At 39.4% G+C, this 27197-nt stretch overlaps 1 protein-coding gene and 2 non-coding genes across 16 annotated transcripts in view; all 3 read right to left on the minus strand.

The window, feature by feature from the left end:
- The window catches only part of LOC127441870 (eukaryotic translation initiation factor 4 gamma 1-like), a 45332-nt gene that overhangs the window by 2750 nt on the left and 15385 nt on the right, over positions 1-27197 (minus strand). For 2 of the 14 annotated variants that reach the window (XM_051699368.1, XM_051699369.1), the window contains exons 6-32: positions 25225-25245; positions 21195-21380; positions 20993-21092; positions 19703-19813; positions 18816-18964; positions 18647-18739; positions 15749-15827; positions 13578-14375; positions 13393-13481; positions 13065-13251; positions 8018-8151; positions 7817-7933; positions 7021-7422; positions 6584-6730; positions 6258-6494; positions 5688-5792; positions 3950-4219; positions 3730-3838; positions 3256-3367; positions 2604-3126; positions 2315-2487; positions 1589-1714; positions 1372-1453; positions 1189-1287; positions 757-891; positions 551-632; positions 312-452 (exon numbers count right to left, since the gene is read on the minus strand). In XM_051699368.1, the coding sequence (XP_051555328.1) occupies positions 312-452; positions 551-632; positions 757-891; positions 1189-1287; positions 1372-1453; positions 1589-1714; positions 2315-2487; positions 2604-3126; positions 3256-3367; positions 3730-3838; positions 3950-4219; positions 5688-5792; positions 6258-6494; positions 6584-6730; positions 7021-7422; positions 7817-7933; positions 8018-8151; positions 13065-13251; positions 13393-13481; positions 13578-14375; positions 15749-15827; positions 18647-18739; positions 18816-18964; positions 19703-19813; positions 20993-21092; positions 21195-21380; positions 25225-25245 (4807 nt within the window). The remainder of the gene's footprint in view (positions 1-311; positions 453-550; positions 633-756; positions 892-1188; positions 1288-1371; positions 1454-1588; positions 1715-2314; positions 2488-2603; positions 3127-3255; positions 3368-3729; positions 3839-3949; positions 4220-5687; positions 5793-6257; positions 6495-6583; positions 6731-7020; positions 7423-7816; positions 7934-8017; positions 8152-13064; positions 13252-13392; positions 13482-13577; positions 14376-15748; positions 15828-18646; positions 18740-18815; positions 18965-19702; positions 19814-20992; positions 21093-21194; positions 21381-25224; positions 25246-27197) is intronic. The other 12 variants (XM_051699373.1, XM_051699372.1, XM_051699377.1 and 9 more) reach the window with 11 other exon arrangements.
- Positions 2160-2235, minus strand: LOC127443237 (small nucleolar RNA SNORD66). Its single transcript, XR_007897629.1, has one exon. It is a non-coding gene; the product is annotated as a small nucleolar RNA SNORD66 (small nucleolar RNA).
- LOC127443238 (small nucleolar RNA SNORD66) lies at positions 6892-6979 on the minus strand. Its single transcript, XR_007897630.1, has one exon. It is a non-coding gene; the product is annotated as a small nucleolar RNA SNORD66 (small nucleolar RNA).

Raw genomic sequence — 27197 nt, forward strand, 5'->3', positions numbered from 1 at the left:
GGAAATCAGTACTTTATATATGAAGTTAAATTTCACATTTTCACTGCAAATGTCATGTCCGTAATGCTGGAACTTCCCCATTGAGGATTCAGATGTTTTACTCATTTAACATACTGCTTTTGGCATACTATATAGTACGGAATTCATATTCAGATGTGGCTTTAGAATTGTGATAATTTATGACTTGTCCAGTCCTGGAAATAAATTTAAAGCCCCTGATATTTCCATGTTTTCCATGACCATGGAAAGGCTTTAAGCAAATTTATATGTGAGACTACTGGTGAAAAAAAAAAAAAAAAAGCAACACTCACTGGCCGGCTGTTCCATCTGCACCATGAGAGCTTGGAGAGCGTAGAGTGCCTGCAGCTCCTTCGATTCATCATACAGATACTTGAGTAGCAGCCTGGACCTTAGATTAATCTGCTCCACATCCACCTTGTAGGGATTCTCACCTATAATAGTTTATCAATGCACAATGCAATTAAAACCAGGTGCAGTTCAGGAAAAGTTCAGAAATGAAGTCAAAGGAAGGTCTCACGGATTCACTCACATATAACAGCAGATTGACACACAGCCATCATTAAGGCCCGCACAAACTGATTGGAGTTTATCTGCTCCTCTTCTAAATTGGCCTTTGAAGAGAAAATGCCAGTGAGTCCAAATCCCACACAGATAACTTGGTAGCTTTAATGCAGATCGTTCCAATACAATAAAGTTTGATTAAAGAGCACTGAAATTTAAAGCTCATGTGCTCACCTCTACCCAGTCATTGATCCTCTGGTTGTTGGCTTTATCCTGAAACAACCTGTCCAAATGTTTACTCAGCTCCTCTGTAGTCAGCTCTTTCTTACTGGGCATCTCAGACTCTTCACCCAGGGTGAACTCCATATTCTGCAAATAGAACATCTTAAAGGGTTGGTTCACCCAAATCTCACTCATGACGGTCCAAATTTTGAAGAATGTTGTCTTTGCACTTTTATCCATTTAATGATAGTGGAAGGGGCCTGAGCGCTGTCAGTCCTGAAAATTCTGCCTAAAATCATCCAGGAAAGACAGACATATGGGTCTGGAACTTCAAGACCTTTAACACATCCTCGTGCCCATAAAGAAACCATATATATTATATATTAAGGAACAAAAGACAAATACATAGAACAATACTTAGGCTCCTTAAACAGCTTTTAGTACCTTCTCTGTAACAAATTTATTGACATCCTCATCCTCTGGCAGAAAGTCTTTCCAGCTTAGTCCTGCCTCCAACCACATGGCTCCAGCCTTTTTGTGACTCTATGAGAAAAATTCATGAAAAATTCCAGAAACTGTAGAGTATCCAAGAAAATTTCATTAAATATTTAATAGCATAAAACTCACTATTCCTTTGCAGAGAATATTAAGTATTTCCACCAGCAGGACAGCTGCTTTTTCAATAGGCAGAAGAGGTTTGGACACTTCCCTGTGGAAATAATCATTTAAAAAGTCAGATTGTGTGTGCATGCCTTAATTCTTTTGCTTGGATGGTTTATGGTCTTCGCATATGGGTATATGTAACTTAAGTTTAAAATTAAATCTCAGAAAGGCATTGACTAACCTGAAGAGCTGGCCCATGGGGATGCCCCCCTCTTGCAACATGGGTGTGATGATCTCAGCCAAGTAGTGCCAAATGTGAGGAATGTCGATGGCCATGTCATCTGCTATTTCCAGAATCTCCTGTAGTCTAGTGGGCAAAATAAGTCATTAAAACCATGAGACCAGATCTGCATACACAACACCATGTGGTGAAATCATGAACCCTCAAAAATAATTTTTTTTTTAGTGTGGGACAATTTTGTGTGCATCGGAAATTGATTGGATCATGAAAAGTGAGCATTGCAGTCAATTGCAAAGGACTACTCCCCTCTTAAAACATTAGCATATTGGCTGAAAATTAAGTTGTATTGGTGATGCAAGTTGGAAAGGAAAAAGTCCTTTTAAGTTGGAGCCAGTTGTAATATGATGAAAGATTACATTTGCTTTTTCTATCAAATAAGTGTTAAGATGTATCATTCACAATAATACCAAGAACATGTATAATTAAAGTAAATGCGGTCAACTTCATTCTGACTTCCCATACTGGGGCTTTTGAGAGGTTTTTCCCCAACTACCACTCAAGATCCTCCATGTTCCTCAGTTCCTCAATCCCATCAGTGTTGGTCAGTGGCCCAGACACGTGGCACAAAACAGAGGTCATCAGTGGAACAGGTGGCTACAATCTTCAGATGTCCATGTACATCGTCGTTTGTCATAATATTGTGACTGCTGGCAGTTATTAACTCACCCCTTGTGGTACTGCTCAGCAGGTAGTATTCCTCCCCTAACGAGCTTCTGAAACAGCTGACCTATGTGCTCTCTAGCGATGGTGCTGCGCTCCAGTGTGGATTCCACACCATTCCGTACAAACACGAAGAGCATAGGGGCACTGTTCAGCTCCTGCACACACTGCACTGCCTCCTATATATCAGTAACATGAGAGCAGAGTCAGTGAAATGGCACAAAATAGAGGTCATCGGTGGGGCAAAAAATACTTTATGAACAACTAGGATAAAGACATGTCTAAATGTGCATACCTTCGTGTCACTGATGTGGAGATACTCTTCAATGATGGCTTTGGATTTCTTGTCCAGCTCATCCTCACTCAGAGTTGGATTAGCTGGAGCGGGGGGTGGAGGAGCCGCCATGGGTTTCACTGAGAAAATCAAAAAAGCAGAAGTGCAATCAATGTATGAACCTCCAATCATCAATTGACATCTTACATGCTTACAGTTCAACTCTTCTGTACTGCTGTTGTAGTTTCGGACAGTTCTCTCACCTGTCTCTTTGCTTCTTTCACGCTCACGACTACCTCTGTCGCGGTTCTCCGTCATGCTGGACACACGGCGTACGGAATCTGGTGGTCCACGGCTGTCACCTCCTCTACGCTCTTCATTTTCACGGCTGAAGCTGCGTTTGGTGAGGGCTGGACGGGGTCTGTCCAGGCCTCTGTCCCGGTCCTCACGCCTACTATCGAAGCGCTCGAAACGATCTCTGTCGCGATCACCACGATCTCGGTCACCACGATCTCTGTCGTTTCTGTCCCTACTGGAGCTACTCCTGCGCAGCAGATGGACATAAAACAAGGAGTCAGAAACAGACATGATAACATTAGAATTATTATCATGTAACACTGAAGTCAATTGTCCTTTGTGCCACTAGAGCAACAAGAGTTTTTCAAAAGCTTACCTTTGAGGCACTCTGCGATCAGAGTCCGCTGAGGAAGAAGAGGATGAAGAGGGTGCAGACTGCTGCAATGCAGAGAAGCGGTTGAGTGTGCTAGTGGCAGGTCTTCCCTGGTCTGAATTAGATAAGAGGACAACATTAGACCATACCAAGAATCAACTAAATTAATAACTCCACAATGACAAGAGTGATGGCATAATGATCAAAATCTTACTACGGTATGAGTAATATCAATGTAACGGTTTAAATATTATGATATAATATAATATTTATGCTGGAAACATGACATGAATAAGTTAGTAATTTTACATCAAGCCAGCTTCCATGGCTATTTTTATGGTGAAAAACAAGTGAAAATATATTAAAACCTATGTAAGGTTTTTAAAATGAATTTTCGATAAGAACTTATGACATGAAGAGCTAGGCTTCTGTATGCTGTGCTTGTTCCAATTTAAATAAGACTTGGCAACAACTCACCTTGATCTCCAGTGGACTTTGCTCCAGTCCCTCCACTGCTCCCTTTGCCCCAGCTACCCCATGAGCCCTTTCCTCCTGGAGCCAGAAGCTGGTTGTTGAAATCACCAGGCTGCAGAGAGACAAGACAGGAAATGTGGTTAAGATAGTGCATTATTCAAACTTCCATAGTTTGTATATTATGCCATGCAAGATCTTCACTTTCAAGGAGAAAAGGCTTCACCTTCGTAATTTTACTGAGGCGGCTGGTGTCAATCGGTCTGTTCTTGGTGGTAATAGGAACAATGTTCCAGCCCTCATCCTGTGTTTGGCTACCACGGCCCCCAGAGGAGTGCGGGCCACCACGGCCCCCTCGACCCTGACCTGAGTCTTTCTTAGACAGAAGTTGTTGCTGTACTTTGGCCTGCTCTCTGTGTTCTTCCATCTCAGCCTCTTTATGGATCTGGTCAATGGTCTTAGGACCCTGATCTCCTCTCCTGGGCACCCAGTTGTTCTGTGTGAGAGAGACAGTATGCAGACATTTAGAGAGTAAGAAATAAAAAGGACAGGAAAGACTGAGTGCATAATGAATAATTTTTTAGTTTAAAAATGAAGGCCACTTTCACACAACAGCTTTTGGTGCAAACCCAGGTCAGCTTGTTATCAGCGTTCAATTAGTGTGAAAGTTTGCAGTTTGTATAAACATTCTGCCGTAAATAACGAAAGCAAACTGCTATTGATGACGTATAATTTGCATCTCTGAATGCTCCCTATCACATCTATTGTATTTTATGTTTCTCATAGCTGCTTGTCTCTGAATAAATTGCCTTTAGAGAGCAGCTTGCATTCTTCGCATCTCTGCAATGCAATCCAGGACAGATAAAAAAATAAAAATAAAAAAATAAAAATTTGCATGCAAACTTTGGTGGTTAATCCAAAGGGTCAAAGATATGAAGAAAACCGTGAAGCTGGCATCTTTACATCCAGAGTTGTTGCCTAGCTAAAGTGATAAACAGCTGCCAGTAGTAGAGGTTGACTGATGGGTTTTTTAATGGCCAATGCTGATATAAAAACAGCAGGGTGGTCAATAGGCCAATATCACAATTTAATATAACAGCATGTCATATACATAAATAGGCAAAAATGAATTAACTTTTATTTAGCATTAGATCCTCAAACTTTCACGCAACTGAAAAAATTGTTCAAAATTATATTGTGTTTATATGGTAGATAGCAGTTCCCATTTTAGTACTTGTTTGCACATTAAGAAATTGTCGTACATCAGAAATGAAATAACCGTGCACACAGTAGTCCAGCAACCACAGACGATATGTGCGCATTAGCAACTGCATTTTTTCTTACAAAAAGACAGAATCAAACGAACTGTACATACAGTGCACAGTGAAAGACATTTACTCGCCGCATGTGAAGCTCTTTTACTTTAAAGTTGCTCTATCTCTCTCGTGTGGATCCAGTGAGAGCAGCAATCTGACCGCTTACAGTTTTCTCATCCCGGAGCGCCTGTTTGGAGTGTCACAGACTAACCGTCATGCAATATTCGTGAATCAGAGGGATTCGTGAATCAGATTTAAACAAGGCTGTTACAAAACGTTCTTAAGAGGAAGATATACAAGCACTCAAAAGGAGGAAAACGGATTTGCGCAAGGTCCATGAAGTTTGTGAATTAAATATGTTTAAACGAGATTACCCACATAATTGTAGATGATATATGATGGTAGTTTTTTTATATTTACCTTTTTATCATTAGACAAGACGGCTACCACTTACAGGGAATTGATGAAAAGGCTCCTTCACATGCAAGCAGAGATTCTCTGTGCCCTCACAGCTTAAGAAACTAATTTGCCAAATGGGAAAATTTACTGGCCGATGCAGATCATTTAAAAATATCGTCCTTGATGATAAACACGTACCATGCTTCAGACCACAAAAAATACTGTTAATTTGCTGAAACACATCGTTACCTGTCGGAGGTCCAAAACATCCTGAAGCATGAAGCGTATTCTAGAAGACGTCTTCTTCTCTTTAATGATCTTCCCCATCTGGTTGAAGTACTGGTCCATACGAGGCTGCACAAAAAATTGAATGACTTTAAATCTGATTGTAATGGACTATAGCGAATGAAAACGGCTGGCAGTAAGGAGAGTGTGACTGTCAAACCTCTTTGTATAAAAGGACACCATCCTCTAGAATGTATTTTAAAGTGAAAAGGAATGTAGTCCCAAACATAAGTTTCCATTATTTCCAGAGCGTATGCTCATGATTACATACAAATATCAAAAGCACTGTAACGGTACGATTTTGTTTCACAAAAATTGCTAAGTTCTCTAAGACTATTGTAACGTAAGGCCAAATAAGCAGTCATAGAAGAATCCTTCTAGCTTTACCATGCCTTTTTTAACCAACTCAAACCCATAGCTCTTTATGATGATAATGCAAGTATAGTTATCATGTTGTCCCTTCAAAAACAAAAAAAAATTAAAACAGGCAAAAAAAATGTATGTTAACACTTAACCAGACTTAACGTACTGTACCTTGGCCTTCTCGAAGTCTAGGTCTTTGCCAATGGTGGATAGCAGTCTGCAGAGGCACTCTAAGCTCTCTTCGTCATGGTTCTTCAGGAGCTTCACAATACAGTCATGCATGATGGGCTCTGTCAGCATTTTCAGTTTGAACAGTTCTCCTATGAACTTGATGTTGCCTAGTGACCGTCTGCGTGCCTTGTCCTTGGCATCCTCCAGCTCTTCTTTGAGGCGCTGGCGTTCCTCTTCCTACGGTGAAAATCAAAATGCTTTCAATAAAACTAATTCAACTGTAAGAAGTGTTCAAAATCATTAACAAATATGTGGTGGCACATCACCTCAGTGGAAGCATCCAGCTCTTTCTGTTTCTGCTCAAAGATCTCATCATCATCCTTATCCTTTTCAAACTCCTTCTGACAACGATTGAGCAGCAGTTTACGGAAATTCACAGTGACTCCCGGTTTGTCTGAAGTGGGGACTTTAAGCTGAAAGACAAACAAAAAATTACTTTTAAAATTGATAAAACATTTATTTCATGAATGGCAACATGACAAATCAGAAGCTCTGCAATAAGCTTCTTATGAGGGGGGTGCTACTGCTTTGACAAGCTGCCATTACAGATGAGAACGATAAGATACTGGTTCAATTACAGAAAAACAGAAAAGCTTCCTCAAACCCATCAGTGCAGATCAGTGGCCCAGACATGTGGCACAAAACAGAGGTCATCAGTGCAGCAATCCAAATAGATTGAGACAGACAGATAGACGTGACTCACCCCCATAAGGCAGCGGCACATGTTGGCGTAAGCTACAGAGAAGTTGGGTTCTGAGATGGCTTTCTCGAATATGAGGTCAATGACCCCCTTGAGCCTCTCTTCGGTGTCTATGGAGAGCTCAGTCACTTGCTTCATCAGCTGCTGGAACATCTGTGGCGTGAGCTTGTTAAGGACGCTGCGCACACGGCGGAAAAGCTCCTGCGTTTTTGCAGCCTCTGTGTCATCCTCCTCTTCCTCTCCTCCTCTGCTTTTGCCTTGCTTTTTGACCGAAGGCTTCCAAGCGTTCTCAGCCTGGTTGAGTTCCACATTGTCTTTAATAGACACGCTGGTGATGATCTTGGGGTTACGGGGTTGCTCTTTGCCTCGACCCGGCTGTGGGCGCCGTCCAGACTGGGAGGAGTGCTTTAAAAAAAAAAAAAAAAAATCAATAAAAAAAAAAAAATAATTGATCTAAAAAAATGCCAAAGAGATTGTTCACCCAAAACTGGAAATTCTGTCATTTATTCACCCTCAAGCTGTTCCAAACATATATGACTTTCTTTCATAGAACACAAAATGAGGTGATAGGCAGAATGACAGCCTGAATCATCATGCACCATTTAAGAAGAAAAAAAAATGCAATGCAGGTGAATGGTGACTGCAGCGTCAGTCACATCTTCTTTTGTTTTCCACCGAAGACAGACAGTCATCAGCTTTGGAACAACACGAGAGTGAGTAAATGAGAATTTTTTTCATTTTGGGGTGAACTATCCCCTTAATTTTTTTAATGGTCAGACAAATGAAAGAGTAAACCGACCGGTCCTCGACCTCCTCCAGATGACTGTCTGCCCAGGTTAGCATATGAGGGTGTGAAGTCAGGCCCACAGTTCATCATACTCCTGGGATCCAAAGGCCGCAAGGGGGTTTTATTTGCCTGTTGTGCAAATGGGAAAGAAGGGGATTGTAAATTTAGCAAGACATAGGTTAAATCTCAGGGGGGTCCAGATGGAAGCTTCACCTTGTCCAACACTACGTCACTGATGTGTGGCAAACCCTCAGGCTTGTGCATGCTTGCACTGATGAACTGGAAGCCAAGCAGGAACTCCCGATCATATTGTTTCTTCTCCTCTGGGTTAATGGGCTTCCACTGCTCTGTGAGGTGGAAAAGTAAAAAGAAAATATCAGAGGAAAGAATATTTATTCTTAGACGATGTCACAATGCTTTGAGTAATTATAATTTAAGCATTCAAATTGTGAATTTTCCTGCAGCAATATTGTGGTAAACATTCTACCACCTGCCTCTTTCCCAAAATGTTAACAAATTACACTGCAAGCATGTCTTTTGATACATATTACTGGTATGTTTTCATGGATAAGCTCAGCTGTGGTGTCACATACTGAAACGTACTGAATACACTTTTAAAAGGCTGCATGAACTTGTTTGACAAATGCAATTTTTCGCTTCAGAGTTCACAAATTTCCTATAGAGTTGTTCAACTTGTGGTCCAAAAACCCGGAAGAGAATTTGCCATGGGTTACCTCTCGACTTTCCTATGGGTTTTTGAACTTGAGAAAAATAAGGTCTGTGGTAAACATTACTTATGTTCTACAACATAAATTACACAACCATTTTGCAAACGGTAATTTTGAAACCATATTGAATTAAATGCTGTGATGAGGAGGGGGGCGTAGCTCATCCTCGTTACACTTACCTTTTTTTAAAAACACACACCAGCTTCAAAATTCACATTTGAAGTATGACTGTGTCTAATTTATGTTGTAGAACAAAACATCCACATATCAAGTAATGTTAACCACAGACATTATTTTACACAAGTTCAAAAACCCCATTATAAAAACCCATAAGAAAATTCTGAGGTAACCCATGGCGAATTAGACTTCTGAGTTCGCCTACAAATTGACGTCATGGCTGAACAGCTCTATTGAAACTAAAAATCAATAGCCAATAACCTTTAGTTTGCATCACAGCCTGGCAAAACCATGATTTTATTCTCTAATAGAGGTAGGGGACATTCTAATTCTAGAGAAATTTTATTGGACAAAAATGTCTATGTCCCTGCAAACACCATTTTTTTATATTTTTGGTCCATTTTCCCAGAATGGGAATTTTGTCACCTTTTAAAAGCACACCAGCATTTAGAAAGCTGCAAAAGCAAGTAGAGATGGACTAAAAGTCACTAAACTCCCATTTAAATTTCATGGTGCCTTACAGTATTAATAAAAAGCAAAATACACATACAGATAAAACTGCTGTATACAAACTACGTGATTAGCTATTTAGCTATAAGCTCGTTGTTACGGAGAGTAAAAGACAGACGTTGTTTATTTTACTTTCCAGCATTGTGTCTCGCCAACTAGATAACAGCGTAGCATGAAATCAACACTCATCGGACACAATCCACCACCACACTGTTGTCTGCTGAGCTGCAAAATGATGCTCTGATGTTTTTCTTTCAATCTGCTACATTACTGACTGCACTGACAAACTATAGCTTGCTAACAGCAAACAGACATGAGTGACATGGTTGTCAAGGACAGGGTTAACGTTATATTAGTTATATTGAAAAGGGAAAATGATGGGGTCATTGTTTATTAAGTTTCCAGTATATATTTCACAAACTAGTTAACTTACCGAGACACAGCTCAACTCCGCCCTGTCTGCAGAGCCACCATCAGCTCAGAGTCAGCTCTGTAAACAATGTGCTGTTGGAGCACACTCTGCTGGACAAACTACGCTATGACACCAATTCTAAAGCATTGTTTTCTGCATTATGTATTCTGAAAAAAGTTTTCATATCGGCACATATCAGTAAAAATATACGCCGATACCGATATATCGGTGAAAGGCTACGGCTGACTGATATATCGGTCGGGCACTACAATCTTGTCATCTGAACAATATCCCATGAATTATTCCATTGGAACACATTTTGAATATCTCGTCTCTCTCCTCAAACCCCACTGGCATCTCTCTCCTGTTTTCTAATCACTGGCTCTACAGACACTCACGTGAAACCAGGTTTCATTCATGCATTTAAAATGAGAAGCATATTTAGCACTTAAAGCACCGATAGCAAGATAAATATCATTAAATTTGCTTCGGGACCCAAAATCTTGCTTTGTCGGCCGCCTAAAACATTTTCGATAAAAGGAAAACCCCTGACTGTCAAACTGATTACATTTATCCATTAATGTTTTTAAAATTCACTAAAAGACTAAGAATTTTCAGTTACCACAGCCTCTGATGTAATATGTAAGTAGCTTTTTCCATTTTGTACTGGTAACATTGATCGGACCTTATCCGATTACAGTAGTGGCCAGAAATATTGGCACCCCTGGTAAATATGAGCAAAGAATGCTGTGAAAAAAAATCTGCATTGTTTATCCTTTTGATCTTTCATTCAAAAAAAATTTACAAAAATCTAACCTTTAATTGAAGTAAAACAATTGAAACGGGGGAAATATCTCATTATTAAATAAATATTTTTCTCAAATACATTGGCCATAATTATTGGCACCCTTTTATTCAATACTTTTAGCAGACTCACTTTGCCAAGATAACAGCTCAATGAGGTTGGAGAACACCTGGCAAGGGATCTGAGACCATTCCTCCATACAGAATCTCTACAGATCCTTCAAGTTCAGAGGTCCATGTTGTGGACTCTCCTCTTCAGTTCACCCCACAAATTTTCTATGGGGTTCAGGTCAGGGGACTGGGATGGCCATGGCAGAACCTTGATTTTGTGGTCAGTGAACCATTTTTGTGTTGATTTTGATGTTTGTTTTAGATCACTGTCCTGCTGGAAGATCCAACCAGGGCCCATTGTAATCTTTCTGGCAGAGGCAGCCAGGTTTTGATTTTTTATCTGTTGGTACTTGATAGAGTCTGTGATGCCATGTATCCGAACAAGATGTCCAGGACCTCTAGCAGAAAAACAGCACCACATTTAACCGTGAGCATTGGGTACTATCTGGTGGATATCTGTCAAAAAGCTCTATTTTTGCTTCTTCTGACCATAGAACCCGGTCGCATTTGAAGTTCCAGTAGTGTCTGGCAAACTGAAGATGCTTGAGTTTTTTGTTGGGTGAGCGCAGAGGCTTTTTTTCTTGAAACCCTCCCAAACAACTTGTGATGTCTGATTTGTTTATTTTTATTTATTTTTTTGACTTTCTGACCCCAAGACCCAACTAATTTCTGCAATTCTCCAGCTAATATCGTTGGAGATTCTTTGGCCACTTGAACCATCCTCCACACTGTGCGGAGACAATATAGACACACGTCCTTTTCCAGGCCAATTCTTAAGATCTCCAGTTGATTGGAACTTGTTAATTATTGCGCTAATGGTGGAAATAGGCATTTTCAATGCTTTGGCTATTTTCTTATTGCCACTTCCCATTTTGTGATTAAGGGAATTTGGCCTGTGTGTTACCTCATATTTATACCCCTGTGAAACAGGAAATCATGGTTGAACAATTTCATGTTCCTAGTCACCCAGGTGCACTAAAAAATTTAAAATATGAAGGGGAATATACTGTACTTCAGATATATTTTACTCATAAGAATTTCTAGGGGTGCCAATAATTGTGACCAACGTGTTTTGGAGAATAATATTTAATGAGATAGTTCCCCTCTTTCAATTGTTCTACAATTGTTCTACAAGGTTAGATTTTTGTAAATTTTTTGAATGAAAGATCAAAAGGATAAACAATGCAGATTTTTTTCACAGCCTTCTTTGCTCATATTTACCATGGGTGCCAAAATATTTGGCCACTACCTGTACAGTGGAAACGCATTTGACTGCAAGGTGTAAATGAAATCCAGCTTAAGAATATCCAGATACTATCCGGATACGAAACACATGTTAATGCAAGGCGTAAATGGGACTTTAGTGACTACACTTATAAAGGATTTACTTAAGGGGTTTCTTGCAACTGAGAATGGATTAAGATGCACTGACGTAGGGGTGAGCAATATGACCAAAATCTTATCACAATACGAGTAATTTTATATCACGATAATGATATACAGTACATCACGATATAGTAAAATTTTTCTGTAAAATCAATAAAAATGGATTTATATATTAAATAACCTTATTGTAATGCCTATTTTTGAAACTCCAGTCAGTAAATTCAATACTTTATAAATAAAAACTACTTCCTCTTTATTTGGAACATGACAATGTCAAAGTAAATAAATATTAAATTTTAAAAATCAACTTGTCAAACTTACCAAATGCAAAATTTCACAGTTTGCCACATTTCAGTTTTAAATGTTGTTGACCATTATTATTATTATTTTTATTATTATTATTATTATTATTATTATTATTATTATAAACTTTCCTCAAGGAACTCAAGATCTTCTCAAAGCAATGTGACAAAGAAAATAAAACCAATGAAAATGAACACTTCTTGAAGAAAATTAATATCAATTAAATAAACGACGAGTTCATCTTTTGGCTTTCATAATATACTTTTGTGTGCTTCATTTTGAGGTGGTAAAACTGATTGCTTGTTTTACAAGTGATTATATCGCCTTGCGACTGTTTGCACTTTGCAGATAAAATGTTTCTGCTCTGTGCTGGCTTTTGTGAACCCACACCTCAGATGTCGCACCTGTTTTAATAACAAGCTCCTCTTGTATTCTGCTGTATTCGCGTGCACTTCGGAGCTCCAGAAACATTCGCGTGTCAGATGAGAAGAATATTTAGCGCTTTTGAAGCGCTAAATGCGCAATGAAGATCATTAAATTTGCTTGAGCGGCCGCAGAAAAATTTTCAATGCTGGAAAAACCCTGTCCATGTTTCTTCAATTCTCTCAGTCTCATGTGAAGCCCTGCCCACAGATAGAGAAGCCCACGCAGTGCACATGGATATTTACATAACACAATATCCACAACATAGCAAAATCTCTATCGACTGACACCTTATATCATCGCCACGATATATATCGTCATATCGCCCAGCCCTACACTGACGTATGATCCGCAAAATGGAACCAGTGTTCAGTGCTTACAACAGACAATTAAATGACTTTCTAACCTTCTTTATATTGATATTTCTGTTCCACGGCTTTGGGTGTCTCAGGCTTAATATTCTCTGTGTCAAGTTTGTCCTCTTTCTCCTCCCATGTTTCCTCTGACTCCTCTGCTGGTGGGACAGGGGCTGGAGCTGGGGAGAGCTCTTTCTGAGCAACCTCTGGCTCAGGTGCAGGCTTCTCCTTCTCTGGCTGGAAAAGGCATAGAGGATTCTTAAGGCCAAGCTGATGTGTTCACTCCTAAAACCACACCTTTAGCTCAAGACATGACTGCCGTCCATCAAATGGAAATGCTTGCTGAAAGTAAATCCCTACATAACTATTACAACAAACCTCTTTAAAGGCATCTAGGACATCTCCCACATCTTTCTTATTCAGTTCCTTCATCTTCTTTTTCTTCTTTGGCACTGTTGTTGCAGCAGCTATGGAGGAGAACAACTCAAGTCAGACTCCCTTTTGGCCAATAGAGTAATCTTCAAGATGCTTAAAGTGCTTATTAACAATAATCATTTCCCCACCTTGCTTAATTGTCTCCTCAACAGGGCAGCTTGATACAGGGGCGGGAATCTCCTCTGCTTTCTGCTCAACCTCTTCCTCCACAGGTGCGTTCACAGCTGTAAGGCAGATCTGCTGGACCTGAGGAGCTGCTGGTTCAGGAGCTGGATTAGTGGAGCACTCTGGCTTCACTTCAACTTCAGGAACCTCTGCAGAGTCCTGAGGCAAACCGTTAAGCAAAGGCTGTTCCTTTGGCTCACCAATTACTGGCTCTGGAACAGGAGTCTCCGTGGTTACAGAGGTGGAGTCCTCAGAAGATTCCTCACTGCCATTAGCAACAGCAGGAAGAGCCTCCACAGGGGTGGAAATGACCATGGCTGTGCAAGACTCCTCTGTGCTGGCCACAGGCTCTGACTCTTTCTCCTTGGCTACCTCGGGCTCTTCTTTTTCAACCCCAAAAGGAGTCTGCTCCACAGGAGGGGAGGAGTCCTCAGGCTCCTTATTTTGAGCAGGGGCCTCAGGGACCACTGGAGCATCCACACAGTCGCCAGTTTGAGGCTCTGAAGGATTTGAATTGTTCGTAGGAGGAGGAGAAGCTGAAGCAGGCCGCACAGGATAGCAAGCTGCAACGGAAACTGCAGCGATAGCATCAGGGTCCTCTCCTGAAGGAATGGAAACCTTGATCACTGATGAAGCTGGTCTGACCTCCAACACAGGCTGGCAGTCGGCAGCTGAAGGAGCAACGGGGACTTGCTCTGGCGTCTTTGATGGAGGAGGGGTAGAGACAGATGCAGGAGGGGCCACTGGTTTCACCTGATCATCTGAGAATAAAGGACAGTGAACGGTACAAACGTAAAATTTGTGTAAACAGAGAGAACTCCCACTTGCTGAGTTCCTTCATTGGGAAGAAGCTTCTGAAGTAATTTACTAATTTACAACCCAATTTAAAAAAGGAATCTACCATGATGCAAATAATGAGTTGTCATTGACCACGTTTACATGCACTTAAGAAAACAGTTTATTCCAGGTTTTTTGCAGAAAGCGGTGCTTTTAAACGTCATGTAAACGAGAACGTGATTTCATTAGGTCATTTAATGGATTAAGAGAAAGCGGTTTAACACACCTAGGTTTCTCCCGGAGAAAGCTACTCATGTGACCATGTAAACACATAAGCGGCGTTCTAACAGGTTTTTGAGAGTGCGCATGTGCGTGAAACAGACCGAATAACAAACGTCATAGGATGGAGCCCAACAACAAGTCAACAAAACATTTCTGGGAGTACAGTGGGAAAAGCACATACACTATAAACTATATCCATTTACAAACACCACTGTAAAATTTTGATGGTCCCTCATGTTCATGTATATGCGCTCGTACATTGAGGGAGTCCTGGAGTTTTACGTAAAGGGAAACCCCACTAATGAAGCGCAATTCCGCTGCAGGTCACGATAGAAAGTTATGGAAATAAAAACAGCAACTACGCTGGAATATCTGAAATTAAAGCAAAGCAACGGAGAATAAAATAGTGACGTCTTCCTCAGACACCATGTTTGTTATTAACAAGTGTCATGGGAAAATTTCATTGCTGTGGAGAAAGCTACTTACTGACCGATCCGCATATATACGGGAGTAAAGAGTACGTCACTTATAATGTGCATGTAAACTGCAACGCTGCTTTCTTACAATACGCCGCTTTCTCGCAATAAGCCGCTTTCTGGAGTCCATGTAAACGTAGTCAGTGTGTCAGATTCGGTCTGAAGCAAACATGAAATCTAAATTTACCCCGTTTCCTGTAATACACATTCTTGGTCTTATTGTGAACAATTCATCAGTTTACATTATTCCAAAGAAAACTCCAAATCTTTCACTAAAATTTAATAACTTGCTATGCATCTGAAATATCTTTCCTGCTGATGTCACCAAGCTTTATTTTTAACCCCTCTCCTACAACCAAATGTCATATAGAGACCATGGCCAGATAGCTATGCTGGTACATTTTGGTTGGGACCATCCACTTTTCATCATCCAATCAATTACCAATGGATAAAATCATGCCCCACCCTACATTTTTCTCATTCCTGTTTCACTCAAAAATGTGTCACATTACTGAATTATAAAAGGTTTTGCATACGGTTTCATGTTGATTTTCGTGTCAGAACCCTGGTTATGTATCTTTTAAAAAGAGCCAACTCACCAGATCTGATCACAGAAGCAACAGGTGAAACACTTTCACCATTGGTCTGAACTGGACTTCCTGCCTCTGAGCCAACAGTCTGAGAATAAACAAGAAACACAACAGTACAAACAGTTAAAGCAGTATGCCTTTTTGCAATGTACATTTTAATGCTTTATTCCTGAAAAACTGATGAAGGTCGCATGACTGAAACATAGCATTAATAAATTGTATACTGTTTGCAAGCAATAGCAGTGAGAAGGAATTTTTTTGTTTTTGTTTATTTACATCAGTTTTTCCCCCCCACACACCTGCTGATAATCTATCGGGTGTGCGGAGGTTCTTTTTTAGTGCTTTAATAACTGAAATATGCCATTTAACACCAGTGTCTGTACTGGACAAGAGCAGTGGAAGAAAATTTGCTCTTTCAGTATAGTCAATAGAGCAGTTTACACTGCAAGCGTCTAATCAGCAACATTAGCCACTTTTTCCTCCTGTCTGTCTGAAAGTTCTTTACGTGGGAATAAAACTCATAATACTATAACATACTAAATTTTACATCAATCTGACCTAAATCTTACAGGGGGCTACTTTTCTCAATTCTTACCTCTGCTTTTATTCACATGGAATAATTATTTTTGAGTATACAGCCTTCGATATGGCCCTTTTCTACAGCTTGATTCCCGAGCAAGACGTGATGCAATCATGTGCTGACTTACATTTGTATTATTGTTCTTAGCAAATATTTAATTTAAAAAATGTATAAATAATTAAACAGGTAGTTAAAAAGATAGTTCAAACTAAAAATTATAATTCTGTCATGATTACTCAATCTCATGTTTTTCCAAGCACACAGAAGAGAGAAATTCTTACAAAAATGGTGAAATGGTGGCTGAGACTAACATTCTGCCAGACATCTCCTTTTGAGTTCTACGGATGAGTATGTGATGACAGAATTTTCATTTTAGAGTCAACCATCCCTTTAGGAGTAGAATTCTGTTCACCAGATTAAAGTTGACAAAATGCACCGAATATTAACAGATAAAATCCTGAAAGAGGGGACCTTGCTACTAAATCAGTAGTTTCTCTTCACCCTGCAGTTGAGCAGTTCTGGTAGCATTATATACAGAGCATTTTTGCCATTTCTGCCTTTCTTGTCAAAAGGTGCTGTAATAAGAGAGCGGCACGATGTGATGAGGCAAAACTATCAACTTTGTTGGCCATAAAACAGGAGCAATAGTTTTAACATCACGCTTGCAGTGACGCGGTATAACACCTTTCGCATGGCAAATTAACAGGTTTATACAGCTTTTTTTTTCTCCCCAATTTGGAATGCCCAATTCCCAATGCGCTTTAAGTCCTCGTGGTGGCGTAGTGACTCGCCGCAATCCGGGTGGTGGAGGACGAATCTCAGTTGCCTCCGAGTCTGAGACCGTCAATCTGTGCATCTTATCACGTGGCTTGTTGAGCGCGTTACCGCAGAGACCTAGCACGTGTGGAGGTTTCACGCTATTCTCCGCGGCATCCACACACAACTCACCACGCACCCCACAGAGAGCGAACCACATTATAGCAACCGGGCCAATTTGGTTGCTTAGGAGACCTGGCTGGAGTCACTCAGCACGCCCTGGATTTGAACTCTTGACTCCAGGGGTGGTAGTCAGCGTCTTTACTCACTGAGCTACCCAGGCCACCCTTTTATAGAGCTTTTAAGTTCAGCAAATATACGACATCACGCTCTTTGTTCACTGCGCGCTCACACTAAACTTGACACGCGTCCAATTAGCTGAGGAATGCTGCAAACGAGAGCGAGCAAGACGCAGCAGTGACGATTACTCTAGTTTATTTTTGATATTACGATATAGACAATTTATTTGTACACCTATGAGATTTCGTTTACAAATTCTCAACTACTGTACATATTAAAGTGGATTAAGGCCCCGGCATACTCACGGCAAAGTGCTTCTTCGTTCTTTGCTCAGAGTCAAAAAGAAACAGCAGAGCAACAGCATACTGTTAGCAACATTCAGACACTGGCCACACCGCTATGAGAGGTGTTTAGAGGAGCATTTAAATATGGAGGATGTACTATACTCCATGTAAAACATGTAAAACCTTAACTAACGTGACATTAAAATGTGTTATCAATGACTTCATGTCTCATTCTTTGAGTAGAATTTACATTAGATCAGTAAAAGCTGTTTTAACCACTCAATGAGAATTTAAAGTAATATATATGCAGAGTCTGTAATTTTTTTATGTTTACATTCCACATTCAAGGCACTAATATGCTATAAGCTACCATAAGGTGCACCGGTAACACTTATTGTATTTTATATTGACACTAATACTACTGCAAACATGGGTGTATAAGTGTGTTAACATGAGTTAACAAAAGAGTAAATTCGCACTTGAGAGTATTTGAGCAGATTTGATTCCTTTTTAGACTAAAAAAATAAATAAAAAAGCATGACATGTTCTTGAAAAATGTCTCTAAAGTGAATGATCATACACATGTAGGCAAGTTTGGACCAGTTTGCTAATAACTGCATGCTGGAGTGTTCATGTTAACCGATTCTGACTGTCTGGACAATGTAACAAAAATCTGTCAGCCTCAAATAGGTAGAGCTTCAGGTCACACCTAATGATGACATAGACCAATGGCAGTAAAAAAAAGGTGTTCTGCAGCCGGTACGAAGTTTTCCTGAAAGTTAGCCCAGGTGAGCTGTAACGAACCACCGAAACGAACTCAAAAACACATTTTTTTTTTTTTTTACAAGATTTTGTTCTAAATTATGTCACACACTTTCGTTCTTCGATTTTGTGTGGAGTATGTCAGGGCCTTAAATGTGTGGGAATTCTCGCATTATGAATGTGGAACCGCGCCGAATTTCATGCTCTGAAGGGGCACTGACAAACCTGTGGAGGAGTGGGAGTGGAGGTCGTTCTCCCACCAGACATGATCTCTTCCGTGATGTCACGTCCTCCCTGGTTGGGGTCACGTATTCTGATCTGTGAGGGACAAACTGATGAGTCACAGATTAACAGATTAAAACTAAGAAATGCACCAAATTCTTTTCCAACCCACCGGTTTGCGCTCTCTCCTGACTTGTCCCGGCGGCTGAGGTGGACCTTGAGGTGGAGTTGGGGCCGGTTGCTGCTGAGCGGGGTTCAACATGACAGAAGTGGGGGGAACCGATGGAGAATACTGCTGTGTCGCAGGGTAATATGCAGCTGCTAGACCAAAAAACATTTTTTTTTAAATAAAATAAAAAGACATTAGACACTAAAAAGAGATAGCTGACTTTATTGGGGAAAAAGTCTCCACATGCAAAATATTCGCCCACCCGCCAAAAACACCTCCTGATCCTGAGGAAAGCAAAGTGAATCAATACTTAATTCATACCCTGATTTCCATAAATCGGCTATTAATTAGATTCAAATCGATAAGATAGTTGCTGATAAGTCTGTTTCAATTTATCCCAGTTAATTAGTAACAGTAATACCAGCATGTCTGTCTGGAATTTATAATTAAAGATGAAGTGTGTAATTTTTGAAGTGTGTATCCTAGTTTAATATGCAGTGTCAACTGCAAGCAAGCCACTGGTAGGTTGATTTCCTGAAGATGTAGACACTGCGTCGCTGTGGTGCCATCAAAAACTTCTCACTTTGAAAATCCCGACCAGCCTGATAGAGCCACATAGGCTCAACCAATGGCATGAGTTTGGTGTGGGACTCTGTTTGGCCAACCAATGGAAGACGGGGGAAGTTTCTGGGAAAACGGTTTTAACAAGTCATTATTTCTTGTTATAAGAAATAATTCCATTTGGTGACACTGGTGGCACAGAAATTACACACTTCACTTTAAATTGCTTACGTCAGAAGATGCATGCTCCCTACAATGTTAAAAACATCTAGCTAGGCTGAGACATCGGACAGAGGTGTAACACAAACAGCCCTGCACTTCAGACTCACCAGGATAACGCTGGGAGGTGAGAGGAGCTCCATGCAGCGAGAGACGTCCGTTCTCTCGGCCCGCACCTCTCCCCCCACCCCCCCGCCTTTCCCTCCCTACCAGAGAGGGATCTGACATCAGCCAAAGGAGAAGGGAAGAGAGGAAAGAGAGAAAAGAGAGACAGAGGAAAAAAGGTAGAAAGTGAGAGGAAACAAGGTAGAAAGTGAGAGGAAACATCAAGCAGCAGATTATAAAAGCTGAACCGGGTTAGAGAGCCAACAATCTGAGCAGACAAACAGGGTAAAATTAGCTGCATAGTTAGTTACGACAGGGACATTATCTAATGTAGATGACTGATATGCACTCCATCCCAAAACCTAGTGAGCTGCCATGGCACGCAGCATTTTACAAGTATCATAGGTTGCGCTTCTGACCCTAAGCCAGTTTCAAAAAGTTAAAATCTCACAGGCCAACAGATGAGATTTTGTTGAAACTGCGAGAATGATTTGTGCTAGTCTTTGTAAGCATCGGCTTACAGAAAAAAATCATGCAACCTCCTAAGACACCGTATGGTCAAATTCTAAAGCAGCATTGCATTTAATCCAAGAATGCATTCTGACAAGCACAGTGAACAAATGAATTCAAGATGGCAGACTAAGCGAAATAAATTCTCTTTTTCATAATTTGTGTTATGTATATTTATGCTTTTGGCATCACAGTACTAGCTTAGCAACATTGTTAGTTGTAGGGGTTGACTTTGTTAAAAATCTCTTCAAAAGTGTTGGCTGAGTAAAATAATTTCCTAAAAGAAATAAAACCAGCACAATCCATAAAATATGTTTCAAGGACACCTAGCAACATTGTAACACCAAACACTTTCAGTCATCCAATGTGGCTTTTTGTTAGGAGCACTTTGTGTTACGCAGAACTGCTACCTATACACAGCATTCCAAATCAGACATTTATGGTATTTCGGTTAGAACGATGCCATAGAAGGTAGCATGCGTATGAAGGCATTAGGCAACTAACTTGGTTTTGTAACAAGAGGCTGAATATCAACTTTCAAGCATAGTTTCCCAGACAAAGGTTCAACCTTGTCTTGGTCTTGCATGAAATGTTTCTTTCAGAGAACCTCCATAGAAGAAGCTAATGCATGGCGTTTTAGAATCTTGTGCCATAGCAACAAATTTTCTTTAGCAAAAGCAGCAAAGAAAATGAGCAAGACAGAACAGGTTACTTAAACCTGACACAGTAAAGAGAGGGTTTGGTGGTTCAAACAACCAGGGGAGGCCCAGAGCAGAGCCTCTTACCATATGTACCGTATTCAGCTGGACTGCTTCCAGCATAGAAGCCTGGGGTTCCGCTGGGTACCGAGTACTGCTGGGCCGGGGGCATAAAAGGGGCACGGTACTATAATGCAAGAGAGAAGGGAAAAATAAAAAAATGACATTTTGTGAGATAGAGCCATCTTAAAAGCAAATTAAATTAACTTTACTGAACGCTATGGGTTACCTGTCCATGTCCGTGTACGAAATAGGCATGGCCCTGAGTGTTGGTGAACGGCAATTGTTGCGGGGGAATCATCATCACCTGTGAGGTAGGTTGGTAGACGTGTGTGGGTCCAACAGACCGGGTGGTGTTACTGGGTGGGACCCTATTGGCACTGCCTTGCATACTGGGCCGGTTGGTGTAGTACTGCTAATGAAGAAGCAAGAAAGAGAGTCAGAAACCAGGCTGCACATCAACCAAAACTTCACGGTTTTCCTGTTAAAATTCATAAAACTTTAAGGTGCAGTGACCTGCAAATGTGTATTGACTGATAGAGGACCTAAAATGTCAGACACTGTCCTCTTAGCTCAATACAAAGAATTCAAACTTCAAAACTACATGTTTTGCAGTGTTATGGGAAAGATAATATACACTGGCGGCCAAAAGTTTGGAATAATGTACAGATTCTGCTGTTTCGGAAGGAAATTGGTACTTTTATTCACCAAAGTGGCGTTCAACTGATCACAAAGTAATGTCAGGACATTACTGATGTAAAAAACAGCACCATCACTATTTGAAAAAAGTCATTTTTAATCAAATCTAGACAGGCCCCATTTCCAGCAGCCATCACTCCAACACCTTATCCTTGAGTAATCATGCTAAATTGCTAATTTGGTCCTAAAATTTTTTTATTTTTTTTAAATCACTTGCCATTATATCAAACACAGTTGAAAGCTATTTGGTTTGTTAAATGAAGCTTAACATTGTCTTTGTGTTTGTTTTTGAGTTGCCACAGTATGCAATAGACTGGCATGTCTTAAGGTCAATATTAGGTCAAAAATGGCAAAAAGAAACGGCTTTCTTTATAAACTCGTCAGTTAATCATTGTTTTGAGGAATCATGGCTTTACAATGCTTGAAATTGCAAAAGATTTCATACAAAGGTGTACACTACAGTCTTCAAAGACAAAGGACAACTGGCTCTAACAAGGACAGAAAGAGATGTGGAAGGCCAGATGTTAAAATAAACAAGAGGATAAGTACATCAGAGTCTCTAATTTGAGAAATAGACACCTCACATGTCCTCAGCTGACAGATTCATTTAATTCTACCCGCTCAACACCAGTTTCATGTACAACAGTAAAGAGAAGACTCAGGGGTGCAGACCTTATGGGAAGAATTGCAAAGAAAAAGCCACATTTGAAACAGAAAATCAAAAAGAAAATGTTAGAGTGGGCAAAGAAACAAACATTGGACAACAGATTACTGGAAAACAGTTATGGATCTTAACCCCATTGAGCTTTTGTGGATCATCTAGACTGTAAGGTCATGAAAAGTGCCCGACACAACAGCGACATCTATGGCAAGTGCTACAGGAAGTGTGGGGTGAAATGTCACCTGAGTATCTGGACAAACTGACAGCTAGAATGCCAAGTATCTGCAAAGCTGTCAATAGCCTAGTTTCCATCAACTTTTCACGCTATTTTGCTATCGACAAAGTGAAAATGCGTAAAAAATTTTTTTGCGAAATTTGCCGTCTTCTGCCTGTTTCCATTCAAATGACCTTTTATCGATTAAAAATGGTGTGCGTGATGACGTCATGCCTAAAAAAAACACTTTGTCGCATACGTTTTGTTTTAGTGCAAAAGAAATATGCCCTTAAGCCGTTTCCATTCAGAAGTGCGTGTTTATCGCTAATTCGCCTCCCAGATGTCCCTAATTTTTGTCCTCCGAAGTTTTGGTAAAATTGGGAGTGTATTGAGACAATTCATTGAAATTAGCCAGCTAACTGTCATTTTAATTTCACAAATAAATGCAATCAGAAGACGAGGAATTGCAATCAAAAGGGAGCAGTTGCCCTTCAGATAGGACTGTAATATCGGTCCTGATGTTGCGCCTATTGTAGGTTGCCATTGGTTCCGACCCGAAAGCGAATCGTCATGGCCCTGTTCAAGCTGGCAATCTGCACCAAGTAGTGGGGGAAACTTTCGGTCTTAGTATAAGGACCATCCATCCATGTGTATGCTCTGTGCACAGCTATTAAAGAAAAACTGATGCACTGTAATATCAGGGTTTACATATGATACATTCCTGATATTCAATAGGCTATTTTGAACAATCATCTAATCTAAGGCATTGCCATCTCAAATGCATTATGTCTCGTATATTTGTCCCACAACTTTTAATGACCATCTGAACTTGATTATCATCTAAAATTAATTTTAGCGTCATAATGAAATTTACATTTTCTGAAGAAGCTCAGCAAATGCGATCCGAGGTAAAGAGGGTTATATTTAAAATATTTAAATATTTTAAAATGTTCAAAAGCTCATTTTCTGAAAGTGAACTCGGCATTGGACAAATAGTTTTGATAGTTTATAGTCTTGAAGTGTAGAAAATGTCATTCAGCCAACTTTATTCGTCTATAGAACAGGGTACGGCTAATTTAAGTTTGTGTAAAGAAAAGGCAATTATATAGGTCTAAAAATATATTTAAAAAAATCTTTGGTAATGATTTTTTTTAATTTAATGCGTTTTTTGTTTGGTAATTTATTTAATACAGGGAATTTTACCGGTATTTTTTCCAATAGTAAGCTAAACAATTTTTTAGTATTGGGCTGATAGTGTTCCAAAAAAGCACACTGAAGCTTTTCTCCAAGTATTGTTTATTTATATTTAATTTAAAACATCTTTGTGCACAGAAATTAAATGTTTTTTGTATTGTGGGCTAATTCCGTGACTGACATCTATTATTTTGAAAGGTGTGTAAAAGCAACTTTAATAAATAAACGGATGTCTACCACGATTAAATTAATCACAAACAGTGGCCATTCATTTGTTCTCCGTGCACTTGTGGATGTGCATGATACGAGATATTTGTATTGGCACTACTGGAAGTGTCATGTTTGCAGTGATCGGATCTTTATGCCATTCAGATCAATCCATAATCACATACAATAAACTGGCTTTCAAGGATGTATACCTTGTCATCATGATTAACACAGGTTAACGATTGGGGTAAATTCTGTCATGTGACACTACATTTTTGAGTTAATGACAATTTTCTCGACAAAAAGTGTTTCCAAACCAGTTTTTCGCAACATTTGATGTATCGACAGAGTTTATGTGCTAGAGTTAAATGGAAAAATATGATGTCGACACTTGTGAAATTTTTGCGATAATTTGCGTTTCCATCAGCTTTATTTTGATGCGCTAAAATCTTTTTCGCAAAAAAGACTTGGATGGAAACATAGTTATTGCTGCACATGGAGGATTTTTTTGATGAGAACTCTTTGAAGTGGTTTAAGAAGTTCTGAAAAAAAAAAAAATAAATCTAATTGTAATAGTAATTTTTCACATTATTAATGTCCTGACCATACATTGTGATCAGTTGAATGCCATGAGTACAAAGCACCAATTTCTTTCCACAAGAGCAAAATCTGTACATTATTCCAAACTTTTGGCCACCAGTGTGTATTTTAACATTTTGAATTTATTAAATACAGAAGCCCTAAAGCATGACATCGTACCCTGTTGCCCAACCTTGACTGCACATATTATTGGATAATGTTTACTTTTTTAAAAGTTTCTACAGCCATTTTCATGACAAAATTCAGGTTAAAATATAAAGACAGGAAAAACAGCTAAAACCTATATAAGTTTCATTATTAAAAACTCAAACTGATTCTGGACTGATGTTGTTAAAACACATTTCAAGAGTTTCATAATCTCAAATAATTTCTCAAAGGACTTATTGGATAGTTAATAGGCAAACAGCCACTTAGTTATTGTGTTAGCTAACTCACATTCAGGTCTGGCTCCATTCTGGTATGGAACGCCCACTTTTCATAATCCAATCAATTCCCGATTGATAAATTCAAGTGATGCCCTACATTTAATATCCTGTTTCACTTAGAAATGTCATGTGCTTAAAACATACCAGAAATAAAATGTTAGCATTTTGACTTTAATGCGTACTTATGATGAATAGAACTCTGGACAGTCTATTTCAGCTGTGGACAGGGAGGAGAGGTAGAGGATAGAAGGCCAGTTACCTGCAGTGACCTGAATCCACCCTTCAGCCACACAAAATAGCAGAACAAACAGAGTGGAGAGAGACCAAGGAAGAGGGTGCGTGAGAAGAGAGATACGACAACAAGCAGCAGTAAATATGTTAGCCATCAACAGTAAACGAATGCATCACAGTTAAGCTTCACACGCACAGTTATGAAAAGCCCAAGAACTATAGTGACAGTAAAAGCCAAGAACAGTGAAAGAACGAAAAGTGTTCAAAGAGGTTAATGGTTATAAAAAATAAAAATAAAAAGACTCAAACAGCTAATAAAAACACATGCAGCCTCTGACAATGGTAAAGAATACATGGAAAAAGCCTGTATGGGCATGTAGATATAAGAGACCTTGTAGTCAGGGTCCAAAATTAACAGCACGTATCAAATACGAGTAAAAACCGACACCAGTAGGCCAATAACATTGTTCGAAACATAATTCATGGTTGTAATACAAATTCAGGGTTCCCACTCTTTTCATGGTACAATTTTCCAGGATATTTTATGCACCCAACACGTGTAATGTTCAAGCAAAAACACATGCGTACATTTAAATCAAGCTTTTATTTTGCCGTTTCTGTTTGTTTATAATGGTAGTTTCTCACCTCCAGATAAGCAGTTTGCTCCATGGCCCAGTGTGAGTATTAATCCCCATAAAGCTGTGATTCAGTTTAATAAATACATAGTCCGTATGTGCTGTGCACTTAAGTGTTCTGTCATCTCACACACACGAGTGCACGTGATGATCATGATGAGGTGTTTTCAGTGTATGTGTTTTCCACATACTACATGTGGTAACTGCGGTATACACAGATTCTGATCATTGAAAATTAATTCATATCCCGAGGTATTAAGGCCGAATCACCACGCCACCAACCCAGTGTGAATTCTTTTTTTTTTTAATCAGTGGTCTGACTGTCATCGTCGTCTAAAGTTTATAACTCACAGGGATACAACTCGTGAGGGGCGAAAAAGTTGAGACAATCAATGATCCACGGACATGTTTTTTTTTTTTTTTTTTTAAGGAATAAGCTAAAAGAACCAACTTAAGCTATTTTACTGATTCAAGTATAGCTAATTATCGGCACAATTGTGCAGAATTAGCTGCAAAAATAAAGGGTACTTTGTTGTGGCTTGCTTCCGTTTCACAAATTTGTTCAGTTTAATTAATTGACTAGTTTAGTGACTACTTCTGGAGATGCCACAAGATGGCGACAAATGAGCATCTTATGTGCTATAAGGGAGTCATTGAATCATTTTGAGATGTTCACGACCAAAATCCGCCAAGAGACTTTATAGTATTTAAGCATTATAAGAACAAAGCAGATCAATAGGTTTTCTTCAGTTTGTGAACAGCTGAGCATGACGTTTCATACAAAAAGACATCAATAATAGTCTAATAATGAGTATCAATTACTTCTTTACCTAAATTTGCAAGGCAAATCTACTGACTTCAGTAGAATGTTTAAACATTTTAAAAACAAAGCATATGTACTGTATCATTCAAGACTTTTATCAGAAAAGACAACAATAACAGCCTAATAATAATAATTTTGAGTTTCAATAATGTTCTTTGGTCACTGTAAAGCGCATTTCACATGAGTTTAGTCGAGGCGTCACGAGCTTGCCATGCAAGAAAGTAGGAGGTGTGCACAAACATTGAAAACATGTATTTGGAAGAGAGAAAAAAAAAAAAAGGCAATTGCTTTGATTACAGAAAATAAAGAGGACTTATGTTTAGGTCTTAGTGTTTTTTTTTGTTGGTAAATATAATTACTGTAGTTCAATAACTGGTGTCTCTGGATACTCTGAAATTATAAGGTAATAATTAAAATAAATTCAACATTCAATATCTCTTCATAAATTTGGACGGTTTTAAAATATTTCTTGTAGCTTTGTACTCTCAAAGACATCATTTGCGTGAGGCAAAAGCGTGTGAAAAACGATAAAAATTCATCATC

This window comes from Myxocyprinus asiaticus, chromosome 6 (assembly GCF_019703515.2).
Source record: "Myxocyprinus asiaticus isolate MX2 ecotype Aquarium Trade chromosome 6, UBuf_Myxa_2, whole genome shotgun sequence".
Taxonomy (NCBI): Eukaryota; Metazoa; Chordata; class Actinopteri; order Cypriniformes; family Catostomidae; genus Myxocyprinus; species Myxocyprinus asiaticus.